Source organism: Ammodytes marinus (genome assembly GCF_949987685.1).
Source record: "Ammodytes marinus genome assembly, chromosome: 12".
In the NCBI taxonomy this organism is placed as follows: Eukaryota; Metazoa; Chordata; class Actinopteri; order Uranoscopiformes; family Ammodytidae; genus Ammodytes; species Ammodytes marinus.
In genome coordinates this window covers 10,377,378-10,398,175 of record NC_137216.1, presented here as the reverse complement: position 1 = coordinate 10,398,175, position 20,798 = coordinate 10,377,378, and the positions used below count along the sequence as shown (strand labels likewise).

At 40.3% G+C, this 20,798-nt stretch overlaps 1 protein-coding gene across 1 annotated transcript in view; it reads left to right on the top strand.

The window, feature by feature from the left end:
- clasp1a (cytoplasmic linker associated protein 1a) overlaps positions 1-20,798 on the top strand; it is an 88,929-nt gene that overhangs the window by 28,140 nt on the left and 39,991 nt on the right. The window contains 8 exon segments of the mRNA XM_080038404.1: positions 852-943; positions 1,485-1,560; positions 2,204-2,301; positions 3,568-3,638; positions 19,071-19,205; positions 19,600-19,673; positions 20,183-20,275; positions 20,382-20,527. Coding sequence (XP_079894530.1) covers positions 852-943; positions 1,485-1,560; positions 2,204-2,301; positions 3,568-3,638; positions 19,071-19,205; positions 19,600-19,673; positions 20,183-20,275; positions 20,382-20,527 — 785 coding nt within the window.

Genomic DNA, 20,798 nt, shown 5'->3' with positions numbered 1-20,798 from the left:
ACACACTCACTCACACACACATGCATGCACGCACACGTACACACACACACACACACACACACACACACACACACACACACACACACACACACACGCACTTTTCTGAAAGATTCTTACCCATTAGTCTCGGATTTCAGCACACAACCGGAATCCATTCTAATAAAGATTAACATGGATTTGTTTCCAGTATTATTTTTCTTTGCTGTGTTGCTGTTCTCCTGAATAACCACAAGTGCTTTAGTTTAATTGGAGCTTGTTGAATGTGATTAAACTCACTACTTAGCGGTTGCATTTTAATCTGATTAATAAAACCCAGCACTATTAGCTGATATCCTACTTTGACGTATCAATGGGAACACAACAATGGCCATACAAAACCTTGAATCAATAATAACAGCAAATTAAATGCTTTACTTATTGGTAATTAAGGCAAGACACAGCAGGCAAAAACATTTTCAAGCACTGGTCAATTTTGAGATTTTTGTCTTCTTTCGTAGTAAAAAGAACATTTGCCTCGACCATGTCTGTTTCTGTCTGTATATTTTTGTTATACAACAATATTTAACGACCATTAGCTCAACATTCGTTTTTTTAATACTCTGAACCAAAATTCTCAACCTCTTAAGCACTTGCGTCAACCAAACTTTCCATAATCATTCTTAGCACTATTCTGAAGGTTATTCCATAAGGATCTTTTCACATGTCATTAATTGTCTGATTTATGATATATTCCTTCCTTTAAAAATGCATTTTTAACTGTAAATAGTCTTTTTTGATTCTGAAATCAAAAAATATGTTCTCTAAAGTATGTTCTTTATGTTTAACCATTTATTTGCTGCGTGTGTTTTCAGTATCTGTGGGACAGAATGCTGGGAGGCTTCAAACACAAGAACAATAGGACCAGAGAAGGAGTGTGCCTTTGTCTCATCGCCACACTGAGCACGTGAGTCAAATGCCTTCCGACCATTTCTATAGAATTACAATCATTTCTTTCATCATCAATAAAGACAGTTTGAAATCTTCATTTACATACTCCTTGATACCATTTAATCGTTCCTGTTGTTTGTCTCTACAGTAGTTTGCCATGTGATTGATCATTCAGATCTTGTAAAATTTACCAAGGACATAAAGCGCCTTGTTGTGAAGTAAAACACAAACTAACTCATTTACTTAACCAATGGAGCAGTTATTTTACGGTTATTTGATACATCACTGTCATCAAAAGACATCTCAGTTTAAAACCACACTTTTTCTCATAATTACATTTCAGGAAACTAGTATTTTGCGGCATTATTTCATTTCACCACCAAGTCCATTGGCCGTGTTTGTGTTTGTTTGTGTGTGTGTGTGTGTGTGTGTGTGTGTGTGTGTGTGTGTGTGTGTGTGTGTGTGTGTGTGTGTGTGTGTGTGTGTGTTTGTGTGTGTTAATATCCTCCAGTCGACCTGTTCATTGTTCTAATCTATTTTTCATTCTTGTCTTGCAGACACGGAGCTCAAGGCCTGACCCTCAGTAAAATAGTGCCCCACATATGTAACCTCTTAGGGGATCCCACCAGTCAGGTAAGCCCAGTCGTGCTTTTGAAATGGAATGACTCTCCTTTGAGGGAATTATATCACTTGGAATAATGAAAAATTAATAATTCAAACGTCTTATATTTCAAGAAATTTGTCAGGTAACAATCCCAAACAACCTGCTGGTTACAGCCTTTCAAATAGGAGGATTTGCTTCCTTTCATATTGCTGTAAACTGAATATCAAGGTGGTATTTTTTGTCAAATTAAATTCTTAGATATCCTTAAGGTTTGTGCTTGTTTGTGTGCTGTGGATGCAGCATTTTGACATCTCAAGTAGATAATTAATCAAACATTTAAATACTATGAATTGATCATGAAAGTAGTGATATAATCTTTATTCAGTAAAAAAATACTCAGTATTCTTTTAGTATAATGTTATATCACTGATGTATCTCATGGATTTCATGTTCAGGCTGCAGTCTACAACACTCCTAGTTCCTCCCCTTGTGGTACAACTGAGTAGTGCAGCTTTAGAATACCGCTTTAGAATACAGCTTTAGAATAAAAATCTACCTGGGTACATTGCATCAGTCATAACTCAGCCCAGACCCAGTGAATATAGTGCACATGCTTTGTAAAGGTGGCCATTGAAGTTGTCAGTGATTGACAGGTGCTGTTGTGCTCCTCAGGTGCGTGATGGTGCTATGAGCTGCCTGGTGGAGATCTACAGACATGTGGGCGAGAGAGTGAGGATGGACCTCAGCAAAAAGGGCCTTCCACAGTCCAGGTAAGACCTACCTGTCGCTGCCTGCCTCCTTCCATCCTTTATTTTGATGCAGCATTTCTCACTCACTCATACCATCATGCTCATTGTGTACAAAGAACTGGTGCTGTCATGTCTAGACATAAACAATGTGGTTCTCCCCCTGGTGGCAGAGTTTATTATTGCAGCTTTAGTTGAGATTTACAGTTTGTTGCCAGTTTATTGAACATTGTACTATCAATTCTTCTCTGAAACACCTTTAACAACAAACAAACATTAGATTCTTCATGAAAGAAGGTTGTATTGTTGTATTGTTGCATCGACTGCCTTAATTTGACCTACTAAACTGGCAACCAATTGATATATCATCACGATGGCTTTCAAGCTAAATAGAGTTGGACTAAATAGCACTAGATGGAGTTATGCTGTGTATCATCGTCTGTGAGCAGCAGGTTTAATTTCATACTGACCTCAAGGTGACATAATGCCTTTTTTAATTTCTCCTGTTTGATACATTTGATATGAGCTCATCACAGAACAGAAAAGTCCCTTTGAACATGGTGCCAGTTACACAGCTCAGGTTTAGGCCAGCTGTATTGTCTGTTTTATGTTGCATGCCCGCAAAACATGTACAAACCCTATCTGTTACATATTGGTCACCTTTGACCATTTTTGCTACCGGTCTCTTCATGGGCAAATTGTGGGGGACACCTGAAGTGTGGGGGGAAGAGCTTCATACACTTCATCTCCTGCATTCTTTTGACTTTTTATGCACCAATATGTGCCTTTTCTGTATCAAGTTATGTTAGCTAGTGTTAGTGCAGGCAAATGTTAACTTTACACAATTTTATTCAGAAACCTGAAGGTAAGGTACTTCTTCTGAATATTGACGGGGACATATCCCCTCGATTTCCCCTGCAATCTACGCCTATTGGTCTCTTTATGCCACCACCATCTCTCTCTCTGTCTCTATACATCTCTCTCTCTCTCTGGCCCTAGTGCCAGTTTGTCTTCTGTGTGGCACTCTTGTACTGTCTATTTTGGTCTGGGCCATCCGTGCTGCACAGAGCTCAGGGAGAGATTCTCACCTAGGAAGTGCTGGATGGTGCTGTCAGCAGCTCCACGGTTCTTTTTTTACTCTCCATCATTGCCTCTGCTTCCATTTTATCAGTCTTAGTTTCTCTCCCTTTCCCTTTTTTTCTCTTTCTCTTTTTCCTCATCATCTCGACATATTTATCTTCACCTGTTTACGGAGTCGTCATTGATCTATCTGTCTGTCCACTTTCACAGGTTGAATGTAATCTTCGGCAAATTTGATGAAGTCCAAAGAACTGGGAACATGATGCCATCCGCTGGCTCTGGTGAGTAATTATAGCTTCTGTTTAAAAACAAAAAGACTTGCCCAGTTTTTGTATGTTGTGCCCAAATGGCCCTGTGACCTTTTCCTATGCATCCAGCAATATAAATATATCAACAGTTTAAAATAAATAGTCTTTAGGCTGCCAAAATGTGGAATGTTTGCGTGTGAGTGTAAACTGGGAGAATGATGTCGTCATTGGTTTTTCTTGTTTTCCTTCTCCGCCATGGACAAGGCTGGGGCAGATGAATATCAGGGCTATTGTATTTTGTGGTGAGAACAGTTTGTGAATCTTGTTGTTTATGTAGTGCTGGGACCAATACAAGTTATATATGTTAAAGTACAGCTTTTACGTGATAGGTGAAGTAGTGGGCTTCTATATTATGCTATTATTATGCTTTCACTTTGTCATTGTAAATTTTTTTCAGACGGCTATTTTATGCCATGTAGCGCGAGGCGTCTTTCTGTCACACCGTGTTGCGTCGTTTTCTTTTAGATTCTATTCTCCATTTTGCATACGAGTGTGTTGTTGTGTGTGGGTGGGGAAGAAGAAGGGGGGGACAGACGGACAGCCTGTGGTTAGCCGGGATGAGTTTTCTCCACAGGGGGCTTGCATCCACTGGAGCTTTCAGATGTCCCTCCGTGGGATGCCAAAGACCAAAACAGACTTCCTAAGGCCCTTCTCTTAACTCTTTAAATATATCTAAGTAGACAGGGACCAAACTGAAAAAAAGAATCAGTAAAAAGGCAGATGTATATTCCTGCATTTTTCCACCTGTGAGTGTGTTTTGTCCTCGTCGTGACCTCTGTTTGGTTGGAGTTGCTTTGACACCCTCACTGCTGCTGACTGTGTCCCATTACAGCTGACTGCATCCACATTGGGTTTACAAGGACAACAGCTGAGCCAAGGAGAATACACTCAGACAGGGCTCAGCATTTCAAAACAGTCTGCGACATCTCTCCTTCCAGCTCCCACTCCCAAACATTTCACATGTGGAGTTCAACTGTCACCACATCTTAATAAATCAGACCAGGCAGGAGCACTTGCTTGACCCTCTGTGTGAGCTGACACCTTGGCTTTTAAATTAATATACAATTGTTTTTGTCTTTCTGTGGGGACTCCATACTGCCCAGTTGAGGTTTATTTAAAAATGAATCTGAATTAAACTGATTTAAACTGACTTTAGTTGTTGTGCATCATGTCCCACTGCTTTTCCCTGCAATTTTTTATCTGTAGCTCTTTTTGGTAACGGATTATGATTAAACAATATACTGTACAGTCGACTGCTTCTATTTGTACCGGCAATAAAGGGACACTGCACAGATTTCACACATGAAGGTGACTTTATTTGTCACATAGAGTATCACTCAGTCTGTGCAACAGTTGTGTAACGTCCTCTGTGGCTCTGCAGGCGCTTTTTAAGGAAAAGCATTTTGGAGCCTGACCCACACTTAAGGCTAAAGTCAGAATATATAAGCTTCTGCTTGATACCACTTTTTTGTTTTGTTTATGGCAGGCAGTTCCCCCCAACTCCATGGAAGTTTGCAAGTTAATAACTTCAGTATCTCTATAAAGAGTCAGTTATTCATTATTGTATCCCTCAATGAAGGAGATAGCTTTCTTTTTCAAAGTCCAACACCAAGTCCATTTCTTGATAATGTCAAAATATTGACTACTTCGATATTGTTTAACTGTGTAGCAGTTTTAACTGTTTTAAATGGTAATACCTTTAAATATCAGTATTGAAGAATGAAAACATGGACTTGTTTGCAGTTGTTGAACATTGATTTGGAAAGCTAAGAGGAATATGCAAACATGACTCACTCTCACAGCTATGAGAGAGTCCAGCATCATATGCATCATGATGAGCAGCTTGGCTCCTCACTGGCTCTTTCACAGCTGTACTGGAATTGACTTTGTGGCTGCAGATGACGACTCCTTTTTAATTGAAATCCTAATGCCTCAGCTCAGAGTGTCTTTCATATTGTTTTAGAGAGATAAAATGTAGGGTCTTTTTAGGGTTTTTTCTAGTCTCATCTTGATGCTTGTGATATGTGCACGGATCTCCTTATGAGATGGAGGCCTGCGGGGGGGGGGGGGGGGGGGGGGCTTAGCTGTAGAAAGCAGAGATTGTGGAGGGATAGATAGAAGAGAGGGAGGGAGGGAGGGAGGGATAGAGAGCAAAACAAAGCAGCCATTTCTGCACCACTGAGAGGTAAACAGAGAGAGAGAGAGAGAAGGAGAGAAAGAGAGATAGAGAGAAAGCTGAGCTATCTGCTGTGTGGCAGCATTCCTCCGTGGCTTCAGTGCTGAGGGCGGCTTTGCACCATGACAGCTGGAGAAGGTAAGACTGGGTTTTCCCTTCCGCTAAGGTCAGATCACACTCATGTATAATACAGATGGCATCTCTCTTAAGGGGCCGTGCTTGTCGGTGCACTGCAGGGCTGGTGGGGGACAGGAAAATAACACTTTGAACTCTCTTATGTAATCTATTTGTCACCCTGTTTTTTGATCTGCTGCAAACTAGCTTCTCATTGATACGTGCACTCAGTGAATGGGCGTGTGTTTTTTTTCTTCTCTCTAACAGTCTTACTCTGACTCTCCTCTTAAAGTGATAGCATCCCCAGCACTTGTTTCATCTCAGCCAAGTCAAGATCACAGTAACGAGAGAGTTATTGGCATCATAGAAACTGTAACAAATGGCTGTCTATAATTTGCATAATTTGCGTTGCGATCCATTCAACCCAAATGCTGAAAACGGCTCTTCTGTCCTTGACAAACGTGTTTTAAATTAAAGGCAATGAATGAGTTTTCTCAACATCTATTAATAAGAAATCTTTCATTATGACATTTTGGTGTTTAGTGCAGAATTTGTTGTAATCAGCAGCATTTTAAGATCATTCTCTCTTTCATTATAAGCCTGTTTATAGAATAATGCTAAACATGAATTTGATTGGCTGATGCATAGCACCAATTGAAGTTTTCCGTGGATTACGTATTCATGCTGGTGTCAGTAGCAAAGAAGGGAATCAAACAACATCAAATAAATGCAAATCTGGGAGAAGATGCAGTTACATAATCTCAGCTGACGGTAAAGAATGCTGCGCCACAGAAATGTTCTTGTCCACTACAGTATTCTGCGTGTGCAAAAAGGACCTGACTAATGAGGTAGTAGCCAGGCATGTCAGGCTCAGTGCTGCTCTCTGCAGCTCCACTAAGGGCTTTGAATAACAAATATTTTCAATTAATTAACCAATTCTCTTTATCTTTATCTCTCCCATCTGTATTTATCTTTACAAAGCAAACAATTCATGCCATTAGTTGATACAAGTCAATAAAAGGCTTATCACAAGTTCCCAGAGCCCATGGTGACTTGATCCGAGAAAATCCATAAAATAAGAACATTTATAAATGACGCAATCCGGACCCACGGATTATTATTCATTTTGATGAATAAGTTCCTAAAAATTTTACTAAAACAATTGACACAAATAGTTGAAACTAGCCATTAGTTAATGAATGAACTTATTGTTGCAGTAGTTCCACTAAAATAGCACCTGATCATGATACTGTATTACATTGTTGAAATTAATCCTCCACCATCAGACATTCACAGCTGTGTGGACAGTCTTCATGTAACAATCTGACATGTTTGTCATTGAACTGGGAGCAGTAAGTGGGCTCTGTTTAGATATGTAGCTATTGACAGCTTGACCACCAAAACTACTGTACAGAGAGAGCCCAACCACAGTACAGTCAATGTTGTCTGCTGTTCTATGGGTCTGTCAAGGTTCTGTATGGCACTATTAATAGCACATAATGCAAACTGATGCATCAAACAGAGGCAGTATTTACAACCACAGAGAACACTGTCGGCCAGCGGAGAAATCTGAATATGGGTGCATTGGCATAGCTACGGCACATCAGACAGTGGGTTCTACTTTTTTTTTCAACACAATCACAGAAGGCCTTTGTATTTGGCTAAATCCCTGCGGGTGTGTGTGTGTGTGTGTGTGTGTGTGTGTGTGTGTGTGTGTGTGTGTGTGTGTGTGTGTGTGTGTGTGTGTGTGTGTGTGTGTGTGTGTGTGTGTGTGTGTGTGTGTGTGTGTGTGTGTGTGTGTGTGTGTGTGTGTGTGTGTGTGTGTGTGTGTGTGTGTGTGTGTGTGTGTGTGTGTGTGTGTGTGTGTGTGTGTGTCCTCAGTTCTAGTGCTTTGTTGTTTTATTAACATTGCAGACACTGCCACTCTGTCTTTTCCTCAGTGTTGTGCTGTGATGATCACCTTCAGTCCCATGGCTTCATTGCTAGCGTTGACACAGATAACTAAAGGTGGAGTCAGTGATTCTGGACAATGTTTGTTGTAAAGAAAAATCACTCTTTTGTCAAAATCAGTTAACATCTTTTTCTGATCCACTACCTGTCCGTACCGTGTGTGTGGGCTGAAAATAAATCTGATGTTGGTACACAGCTTAGGCTCTGTCAACTGGAATGTAAAAAGATATGTAAACAAAGGGGCCCACTGTAGCTAGCCACCTGCCCGTTTACAGAGCCTAGGCTATGTACTGGATATATTTTCAGCACACACACAGGAGGTACAGGTAGAGATCTTCACTGAATTAAAAAAAAAGCGATTTTGACAATAAGCTTTCTCCAGAATCACTGACTCCACCTTTAGTTAAAACTCATTTAATTAATACATTTTGATTTTAATTCTCCTGCACTGACTGTAATAAATAATAAAAAGAAAGCAAGTTGATCATCATCATACACACACATACACACATAGACAGAGAGTGAATGCACTGCACTGCAAAGAGCTTAGCATGTTTTCTTCTGCGTGTATTCATCGTGTGGGTGTGTGCTTGTGCTTCTGCCTGAGTATTGGCTGCTGCATAGTGCGAAGGAGGCTCTGGCTTTAAGCACTGAAGAAAGACCTTTTTCTATATTTAGTACCATTCAACTGTGTGTATGATTTGTGATTTCATTTTAATGCTGATTTTATTTTTAAGGAAGTGAATTCTTGGGGAGTCGATGGTTCTGCCACTGTTCCCCTATTATGTGTTGTTATTTACACATTTAACATGTATATACTTTGTATGTTATAAAGTAGGTTTTAGGGTTAATGTTTTGTAGAAGTGACCCTTTTGAGCACACATTTTGAGCTTTAAAAACATGGTGGCTCACTGAATGTCTTTTTAATTTTTGGACAACAATGGAGCTCTATGATGCAAAAGAATATCATGTTTTGGAAACACACTCTTCACACATTACATAGAGAGATGGAGAGGGACAAGACAAGAGTATTAAACTGTGGCCGGCCCACTGAATGATAGTATTGTCTTCCCTTATGCTCCCTGCCAAGTGAAATGAGCAAGCAGCCCCTCTGTCCAAGTGACTGTGTGAGGACTAAAGGGAGTCTGTGAGGGGCTCAGTAAGAGACCGCTGTAGGAGTGACCTCTCTGCCCCAAACACAGCCCCAGTGACTGAGCCTTGGGGGTTAAACATTTTGTATGTGTACACGATCTCTGCCTTGCCTTTTGTAGCTCAGTGTCTTTCAAGCTGTCACTGTTTTTATGCAAAACTTTCAAACTGCCATAAGAACATGATTGAGGCTGTAGTCCTAGACATCAAAAAGAAAAATGTAAAAAAAAGAGCTGATGTGCTGATTTACGTTGTACAAGACTAGATTTGGTTATTACCCAAGTATAAAAACAATGTGCTGTGCTGACTGGACTGTAGTTGTGGATGGATATATTTTAAAAGCTATATAGTGCTTAACTTCTGTCGCCCCCATGTTTTTTTTCTCAGCAGTAGAATCAACAACTGCAACATATCTAAGGGGCGCTTCTTGTGATTTTTGTGTCAGAGGTGACGACCCCAGCTTGAAACCATAGCCATACTGAGAAATACAGAGAGTTTTGTGGAGCTGAGAGGCTTAATCAACTTTGTGTCAACTCGTTTGGCGATGGCATGAATGTAACCAACATTAATTTATTTAAAAAAAAAGTACTACACTATAGCTTTAAGACATTTGGGTGATAACAATGAGATATAACCATCTGTAGTAAACTTCCCATACCCCAAGGGAATCATTTGGTTGGTTATCCAGCTTGTGTATTTTGTTGGCCCGTCTCTCTGTCAATCTGGACTTTACAGTTTTTCTGTATCTCATTCTCAACATTTGACTGTTTGTCATCTGACTCACTGCTAATGGCTTTCCTCTTCTCCTGTGGCTGTGCTCAGCTCTCAGCAGCTGTAGGGCTGGTGTGTAGGCAGAGAGGCATGACAGACTGATGGCTAATAGACTAGTGTGCCCTGGGTTTCTGTGCCTGTTGACTCTGTATTGCTCCCACGTCCATCAAATATGAGTAAAGCCCAATAACAACTCAGAAAGAGGATATGTAGCATTTGACTCACGATGCAGCCGGCTGGAGGTTGATGGACTCTTAATGGAGTAGTAATGTCAAATGTTGCTTTCAGATGACTACATTGATGACTACACAGGCTTTTCAAACTATGAGAACTGGTTACTTATAGAAAATGCTTGTTGTTGAGACAGATATAGCTTTTACAAAAAGACAATGTTATGCAGATCCATGTCGTTGCTGTAAAAAAAAGAGTATTCAAAGAAATTCAGTCATTCATTAAATGCACATGAAAAAAGGCCAAACTTTCAGCTGAAACGTTGTGTGTGTGCCTTTGCACAATTAAAGCATTTTTCGGAGCATTAAGCTGTTGTGCGGACCTTACTAAATGTCTTAGTTCTGTTCCCTCCAAGCTATTATGTCATTTATAAAACACAACACACACATCCAAGATGCACACAATGCTATTTGACTTAAATGGTCACAGTGACAGCATATGCACAAGGCTGACTGCACCTAAAATGCCTGAATGTCTCTACTAAAAAATGCTAATATCCAGACAGAGTAATAATTTGACCTAAAATGAGTCTGGTACAAAGCAGTAGGCTGAATCAACCCTGGTTTCATGTAATGTTAATTCACATGTGGTGTAGGAATAAACTACGTCAGGAAAGAACAAAATCAGTGGTTAGTTGTTGTGGCTGAATAAGAGCCCAGTCAACATGACCAATGGGAAACCAACAAGTCGCTTCTCTGCGTCTGTTCCTCAGTTCTACAGTTGATTATAGAGTCTGAGTGGGACAGCCAGCTCATTGTCCTCACAACAAGCAAGGCTACAATAATGTGTTCCTGTGACAACATCACTCACACACTGAATGGCCCTTTTTTCCCACCACTCGTATACAGTATATCTGGAACATAGCATTTTAAAGATCAGGCTCACGTTGCATGATAAGTCAGTGGGAAGCCCATGTCGGGAATTTCACACAGTTTTCTGTTGCCACAAACAATACAACAGCTGACTTTTCACCAGTGCTGACGCAATTGTGATAACTGATCGAAAACATTCAACAAGTACAAAAAAATGCCAAACATGCTTTGCTTCTAGCTTCTCAAATACGTGGATTTTCTACTTGTTTTTGTTGTCATAATTTTTCATTTAATATCATTGGGTTTTGGACAACACATTCTCTAGGCCAAAATACTAGTTCTGTGTAGTAATGAGGAATAAGACAAATCATTAGTCATAACAGTACTTATCTTAGTACTGCTGCTGAATACAGAACACCATATTCATAATTGCTAATCCCAAAGGTGCTGGAAAATGACATATCTCACTTGAATGGGTGCCATGCAGAGACCTTCAGCATGGCCTTGTAAAATCAGTTCCTGCCTGTCTCTGTTTGAGTCAAGCAGATAGTTGTATGCATTTTAATGAGCGGGGCCTTTGAGGCCTCAGAGCACTGCCTGTAAGAACAGGTCCTTCTTTAACTTCAGAGGATCAGTCAGCATTTTTTAGGAGAACAAATCAAAGCCTTCAGATTTTTTTTCCTTTTTGCCCCTGGTCGTTAAGACTGTAGTGTGGAATGAAGACGAGCAAAAAATATACATGTTTTCCTAACTGGGGTCAGAAAAGTGTCACATTACAACCTCTTTACCTGGCTTGTAAAACCAAAGACCAATAGGCCATCACTTGGCTGATTTCAGCAAAATGTTCTTATAATTGTGCCTAGGTGAAGAGCACACAACCTACTTATAATACAAAAACTATGATGGAGTATTAGTGCCACGTATAGGAAAAATAAATAAATAATATAATAAGAATGAAGTCCTAATTTTACGAGAATACATTTGTAATTTATGAGAAAAATATCAGACTGGCCTAATTAAGGAAAACATTACCTGTAACCTGCAAAACGATGGATAGAGCAGTCATAAATTGGGCTATAACGTAACAAGATGATCCGCTTTCCTCATTTTAATGCAATATGATATGTGACAGACGTAAATCTAGTCAGGCAGGTTGAACAGGTAGAATTGTTTTGAGGTAACAAAACACTGTGGTTGGACTGGGAGAAAATGAAAAGAGACAAAAGTACTCAGAGGCTGGTAAATATTTGATTTGATCAATCCATATTGTAGCCGGCCAGGTCATCTGCTTCTCTGTCCTGTCAGCAGCCTCTCTGGTTAGTCAGCAAATCAAGACATCTATATTTTATGACATAACGCTGATCAGCAGTCATATGTCTTCTTATATAACCCCTACAGACTACTGGCTTAACCCATGGCCTGTGTGACGGACCAGCATCTGCTAAATGACTTGTAATATAATGCACACAACAACGTTCAGTGCACCCTCCCTGAGAACTTTACTTTCCAGAACTTTCTGTTAATCCCCCTTGCCTTTAGGATTTCATTCTCTTTCTACAGTGATGGGGAGAAAATCCTCTATTATATAAATCTGTTCTTCAGAGACAGATTACCGGTGCCTCTGCTGCTCATGCAAATGCAGCTTCAGCAACTTTGACTACTCCAGTGTGTTGCAGTTCGCAGTGTTTCCTGACATCTAGTGCACACATAAGGTAGCACAGTCTTAACCCTATGTCTGGACTTAAATTCTCCTGTGTTGATTATTTTGCCCATACCGACTTACTTTCTTTTATAAATTATGATTTTGTTTATATAGAGGCCATTTTCTCTACTTTTACCAGTGGTTTCTTCCATTGTCTTAAGTGACACATTAGTTGATAATCCATCTTTCACATAGATTCATAACATTAATTTGCATAGTGAAATGCATTTAGAGTATTACCTGTTGTGCTCTGCCCGCTTTCTGTCCTTTACACCCTTTACGGATGCCTGCGTTGCATTAAGGCCACTGTACTGTATGTGGAATGGAAGGGATTATGTCTGCCATGTTGGATTTCTGAAGTGAAGCATTGTAATATTGCAGGAAATCCTTTCAAGATTAGATTGTTCCTCATTACCACAATCTAAATTTAATCCCTCATTAAAGTTAAATCCTATAATGGCACAAGATCCTTCATTTTGTTGCTTTTTCCACAATACATAACACTGAGAGGGTTTGCGGTCATACCAAGGTAGCTATGCCTTTAATTCCCCGAGGGTAGGCTGTTGAATGTTGATCAAGACTCAATAGTTATAGAGGATTATCCGTATTGTCCTACTTTCACTCAGCAATGAGAAAGATGACAACATGAACCAAGAGAGGCCATGATAGATCTTAAACGTGTAATTGTGTAAATCCTCAGCTGCAGTAGACTTTGCCCACACGGTGCTTCCCAGTTAAGTGTGGAACTATATGTGAAACATTGCTTAATGTTTAAGAACTCTGTCAACCTTCACCAAATAAATTAAGATGGGGAATTATTGCTTCCTGTCAGTCTCAAATCAAAACAGTTTTTTAATCTGTAGCCCAATACCACAATTGCCTCTTGGGCTTCACATTATGACCCTCATAGTAAGACTTAGAAGTAAGTCTCATAGAATATTGATGGGATCATGGAATCCTTTTCCTCCTGAGAGGATGATGTAACATACTGTGACCTGTCTGTCATCCTTAATCTTTTCATGTGTGTAGTGCTTCCTGTGTATGTGCTCCTGTTAGACCCCTCCCTGTGTCTGTGTCAGTGAAGCAGACTAAAGTCATTGCCTCTGTACGCAGTTATCGTTTCAAGGAAAACTTAGCAGGGAGGCTTGTGATATGAGCCTTGACCTGAGACAGTAAGCTGCTGACTGGGAATGAGCCCTCCATGTTTCACTGTGATCAGTGGTGGGGGGATCACTGCTACTGTCACCAGTCGCCGTAACAACAGACAGCACTAATGAGAGATGCTGCAGACAATTGTGTCCCTGTGTGTGTGTGTGTGTGTGTGTGTGCGTGTGTGTGTGTGTGTGTGTGTGTGTTTACATCTGTGTGTATATTGCATGCAGCTCTAATTGCTCCCCTGACACACAGATAAATTACCTCGACATTTGTGTCCGCATGTCGGCTGTAATCAATACTGTTCTAAGAGAGGCAGGGTGCTGTGCTTTCTGCTCAAAGCATTGAGCCTTTTTATGTGGAGCAGGCGTGGTGAACTCGTATGTATTTTTAGGAGAGTTTTGATCTGTATCTTTTCCCTTATGTTTTATTTGAACCAATGCAGCACTCTGCTCTCTAAGAGGCCAAAAGGCAGGTGCCAAAGCCCCGTGTGATGTCTTTGTCTGCAGCACGTGCCTGGTGCATAGAGTTTAGTGACATCATTTAATTCCCAGCAAAGCTCCACTTACCATCAACATCAGCCTGACTGAAGGTCTCATCACCTGTGTGTGTGAACAGGAGCTTGAAGCATTGTAGCTTAAGGCAAGGCAAGGCAGACAATTCAGACACACGGCCATTCAAAGTGCACTTAAAGGTGCAGTGCCCAAAGGGAATGGCTATCTTTTAGCACAGACTTGGTTAAAAATGGAATATTCATAAGTTTGTTTTACTTTGTGTATAATTGCTTGAAAATAAAGGTTTTTACCTTAGCATGAGTCTACTATATCATGTTTGCACCACAGTTTTTTATATATAGTGGGCCTCCTTGGGAAATGCACCTGTTGGAAGACAAAGAGGAAGTAGGCTACTATAGAATAAATATCTAAATACATCTTCACCTCATCGCTTGATATTGTGGAAAGACTTGAGGCACTGGTGGACGACGCCCTCTTGAGTAACTAGCTTTTAGTCAGGGGTTGATAGGTTTAGTTATCAAGCCACCGTAGTTTCTGTACATTCTTCCAAACGTAGGGGATTAGCCAAGGACCGGTGCAATCTAGAACGTTTACCACTAGGCGCGGCCAAGAAACACCTTTATTATACATCGTACCTCTTAACTCTAGTTGTATGCCTTTCTTCTTATAGCCATGCTAACACAAAGGCAGGGCTGTGGAAATGGTTGTGGTTCTGCATCTTAATCCTTCAATTAAACACTGGTTTGTGCATGTCTCTAGGGGGTGGTCACAGGGCTTTAAAAAAGGATAAAAAGAGAATACCCTCCCAAAAATTGACACATTTTGTATCTAAAACCATAAAGGGTTTTGTGTTAGAACCACACTGAACATTATGAAATATCAATTATATTAGCAGGATATGGAATAATATTAAAGCCTGTTTTGATCACCTCTCATTCTGACATCCAGTACTGCGATGTGTTTAAAACCCAGCGGTGATATAGTGTTTTGCTGTCGGTGTGTCTACTCAGCAAACATTAAAAGGTGATCTCACAACAATAGACCCCTCCCTCTCCAGTCCATCACTGCTGGCAATGCTATTGTGACACTCACACCCCTACATTAACACACACCCTACTGAGCTCAGGGTGGGAGGCTTAAGGGGTGGTTAGTCTGGCACATTGTCAGAGCCCAGCGTACACACACACACACACACACACACACACACACACACACACACACACACACATCCTGTGGACAGAGATGCGTGGCAGTGCGATAGAGGGTGCAGCAGAGACATGCTGAGGAGGCTGGTGTGCAAGAAAATCTGCGCTCGTAAGATATCCTCCTTTCTCTCCCTCTGTCCCTTCTCTCCAAGCTCTCTCCGTTCTCTCTCCGTTCTCCCTGTATTATATATATTTTTCATCTGTCTGTCATTGGTCTGCTTTCTCTGGCTGTGCGTGTCTTTCATCTCTCCACCTGTTGCCCTTTGTGTCTGTCTTCCACTTTGTTCTGTCTGTCTGTGATAGTTGCACTGTCACTGTGATAACTGTGCCATTTTTGTGTGTATGAGCCTCATATTGTATCTGTGATTTTGTTCACTTATTTATCAAATATTGTGACCCAGCAGTGTTTATGTGCAGCTAAAAGGGATGGGCTCCATTTCTATACAGAATAGCTCATTGTTGGCTCGTCTAACCAGGAGTACATTGTTTCTGATCAATTGATTGAGACATTGTGTTTATATGTATCAGGACTGTGCTAAAAAATCCACATGCCGATCTATCGGGATATTTTTTATTTTTGTGATATCAACTGTGTATCGATATCCAGCTCCAATAAGCGATTTTCAGAAAAAAGAAAACTCCCGTTTGAAGCGGGTTGTGAACTTAAACCTTTGCTCCTGTTGAAGTTGCATTTACATTTTGAATTAAATTGTATGGACAATGTATCTGCTGATTTACCAATATGATGCGATCTGATGTATTAAGACCACCAAGAGCGTACATTGCAACTTGAATTTTTTACAATTTCAGTTAAATATGTGGAATATTGCAATATGCATCGTATTGCGATGTATCGTGATATATCATAACCGTGACCCATGTACTGTATCGTGATGCACATTGTACCATGAAGTCCTTGCCAATACCCAGTCCTAATATGATTTATACCGCTCTACATGCCCTCAGATATAGACAATAACCCAAGCTGCAAACATTGTCCGTGCCTCAGCTTGAGGGCAAACACCCAGCGCTTGTCATATCCACCCCGGGTTAATCCCTGGTGTGAACGGTCACGTTGGACAGGTGACGGTGGGGACTTGTATCCATGCGTGACTGCCAAACTAGATTAAAGTCAGGTGGATGGATAGATGAAGGTTGAACTGATGCAAACAACACAATCTGACAGATTGACTGTGTTGCGTGCAGAGGCAGAGGTCAAAGAACAGAGAGATGACTCAGGGCCGTCTGTAGCACAGTAATGACAGGACAAGGATGATGCATTTCACCATGGACTACAATGCTAAGCAGCAGGACGAACACTGAACTCTGAGGGGAGCAGCGTTTCTCTGAATCATGACTCAATAATGATTTATCGATCCTTTTTGGGAATATCAATAGCACAGTCATCCAGACATCAAGGCAATAACCGATTTACCATTATGTTGAAAAGTGTTTTCCCACTAAAGGGGTGCAAAGTGTATTAGATGAGACTTGGTAGGAATTGAATATAAAATTAACAAGTGTTTTAATGAGTGTATAATCGCTTGAATATAAAAGTTGTGGTTTTATTTATTACCTTAGAAAGAGCCTTTTATTTCTACATAGGAGCAGGGCGCGCCGCCATGTTGCACCACAATGTGTATACAGTAGCACAGAACAGACAAACTTAACGGCCTTACACGTTTTTTAGATAGTGGGCATCCTGGGGAAATGCACTATAGAATAAATAACTAAATACATCTTCACCTCATCACTTGATATTGTGGAAAGACTTAAGGCAGTGGTGGAGGATTCCATTTCTATCTCCTTGTCATGGTAAATTCTCAGAATGGGCGGGATAGACAGGGAGCGTTAAAATTAGAGGTGGGCATAGATTAATTTTTTTAATCTAGATTAATCTAGATTAATTTTGAAATTAATCTAGATTAATCTAGATTAAAATGGCTCATTTGAATTCATTCATAATATGTGTGTGCTCCTAAATAATGACTCAAAGTCTTTGTGCTCCTAAATAATGACTCAAAGTAAGTCTGTGTGCTCCTAAATAATGACTCAAAGTAAGTCTTTGAGAACGTGTTTCTCAAGCCAGGTGGCGCATCAGACCAGGGGCTCATCTCCTGTTTCCAACATGCATCACAAACTGCTTGAGGAAGCTGTTCTACTATGATAATTGGTGATGAAAATAAATAATGTTCAACAAGATGTACTTGTGTTTACAAACTGTTTATTCAGTTAAACATGAACTTTGAACTGTAGGCCATAAGAGGTAACGATGAATTGTTTAGGGCTGCAACTAACGATTATTTCAATAATCGATTAATCGGTCGATTATTTTTTCGATTAATCGATGAATCGGATAAAAAAAATAAACATTTGTAAATGCTGCATCTTTATTCAAAAACTGAACATTACTTCAAATTCACAGTGCACACTGAAGTGTCAAAACACCAGGTTATTGCTCCAACGTCCCGGAACTATTAAAAGTAATATTAAATGATAAAAAATTAATAATAAACTTAACTGGGATAACACAAAAAAAAACATACAATGTATGATATACATTTATACAGTATAAGGGATGTCCATGGTAAACCAGTCAACCGATAATATTTTTAACCGGTAAATACTAACGGTTAAACAATTAAATCATCTTAATTTCTCTCAGATGACAGGAGAGTTAATTTGTATTGATATTGATACCATTTTCAAGACTCCTTAACGATCCAAGTCTTTATTGATATCACAATTGATAATTTTCTATTATTTTGTTGAAATAGAACTTGTATTATTGCTTTAATTGCTGATATGATCATAGCTCAAGATAGGACATTAAACAGGTCATAATTCCATTCCATCTTTACTATCTATTTTATATTGCTGGGAAAACAAGTTTCGCCAAAATCTCAAATTTCTTTTTTTTTGTGTTGCATTTGAACACATCAATCATATTACTGAGCCGGCCTGAACACATCACAGTTGACATGTTTGCTACTTTTTTTAAGCTAACTAGCTTTATATCCTTCCGATTTTAACATGGATTTAAAATCTGGATCACTATTTTTAACTGACGGGACTTTCTACACCGTTCGGTTGTATGATTACTGCCGCTGCATTGAATGACTGTTGATGCGCCGATGCCGATTCTCCGAGCACGTCTGCACACCGTCTGCAGCAGCAGCTGACAGTTTTTTTGGACTAGACGGATACTGAGTTGATGGAGTTTTTTTTAACCCAAAGAAAGCAAAGGTACAACACTTTTATATAGGCCTGCAGTCCAGTGTTAGATATGACCAAAATACAAGCTGTGGCCGCTCACACTATAGCTTTCCCGCACGTGAAGCGAGCCTTCACGTGCGGAAGGGGGTTCACCCCGACGGCGAACAGCATCTCCCCTGAGCCGAACAGGAGGTGGAATTAAGAGATTAACGGCGATATTTTTTTTATCGCCCGATAAGAGTTTGGCGTTAACGCAGCCGTTAACGCCGTTATCGGCCCACCACTAGTTAAAATCCAGAACTTTCACCACTAAATGACTCCAAAATACACCTATGATATATAGCACACAGCTCCTTTAAATCAGCTGTTACATTACATTGTTTTCTGTTCTCCTCTGCCTGTGTTGTTGCAGATAAGAACTTTGAGGATGAAGACTCTGTGGATGGAGGCCGGTCCTCCTCCTCTTCATCGTCCAAAACGCCCCAAAGGAAGACTGTGGTGGCCTCAGCTAGGAGACCCAGCTCAGCCTCGGCAGCCAAGTCCACAGGTGAGGGGAGGGACATTTCTCTATGATAAAATCCTTTTTTGGATTGGTCTTATATGTAATATTCTAGTATTTTGAGATGCTGGATCTTTGATCTTTCATGAGCTTTAAGCCGTAATAAACAAAATTAAAGATTTTGATTTTCGTTTTAGATGCACTTGTACACTGCACAGTATTTTCAACTGTAGTTATGGTGAATGTGCCCATGCTTAAACTGTGACTTTCACCACATTACATCATATGTCTAATATGGGTAATAATGGTCCTGTGTGCTAACGTGGTTCAAAGAAACCCAAGTAAAGAGCTCTGTCTTCCCCGCTACTTTTAGAAACAGTGAAGTGCTGTTGCATCTCAGGAACAATACCTAGAATGTTTTGTTTTTGTTTTTGTTCCGCAGGTAAAGAAGCAGGAGCCGGTGCTGTGGATGAGGAGGATTTCATCAAAGCCTTTGAAGATGTTCCCTCACTCCAGGTATGCTGAGCTAGACATAGTTTGGTTTTCTGAGAGAGACAAATTGAACAAAGGTCATAATGTGGAGTCGAACACACAATGAGTAACTGTACAAACAGCTTTGTTGAGAATGTGTTTTGTAATCTTTAATGTATTCTTTTATGGAATATGGAAACTTCTCCATCACTGTCACGTCTCTTTGAAGCCCCTCCATTGCAGTTATGGGACACTATTTTAGACCAGGTTTCCAGAGGCTTTAACACGAGAATTGGTTGGCCTCTCACTCTATGTCACAAAGCTGTGGCCCTTTTTATTTTTTTTTATTTCTTTGCTTTTTTTGGGTCCCTTTTTACCGCCACAGACACTACTTAACTTACTCTTTTGAATGTCAATTCATCACTTGTGTGGTTTGACCATTACCGACTGGCCTCACTCAAATCTCAACCTTTAAAGTATATGCAGAATTTATAATGAAAATACAACAGGATGTAATTGTAAAACTATTCATAACATTACCTTTGTTTATCCAGATCTACTCCAACAGAGAGCTAGAGGACCATTTTGCAAAGGTCAGAGAAGTGCTGAATGATGACAAACATGACTGGGAGCACCGAGTTGTAGCGGTAAGACACACACGCGCGACACACACGCACACACACACACACACACACACAAACACACGTGGTCTAGGTGCATGACACACTGATATGTTTCTGTGTTCCTCTCCAGCTGAAGAAGGTGCGTTCTATCATGCTAGCCGGGGCCACAGAGTACGAAGGTTTCCCCCAGCAGCTGCGTCTCATGGAGGCTCCGTTAAAGCTCTCCGCTAAAGACCTGCGCTCACAGGTGGTCCGCGAGGCTTGCATCACACTGGGGTAAGATACAAGGCTGAGCTGGATGGACTGTCACGCACATCACTAAATGTTATTGGGATTTAACTAGATTTTAACTCGCCTTTTCTGACAAATGATAAGATTAACGGGAAAATCCTAACATGGCATATTTTCACCACTTACACACACTCAGCCCTATTCAGAACGTGAGGTTGCAATAGGTTAGATTTGTGTGTTTTCCAAGACAAAACTTGAAAATACCTGAAATTGCATTGTGGTTATGGTCAATAATGGTGAAGGATGAACATTTTAG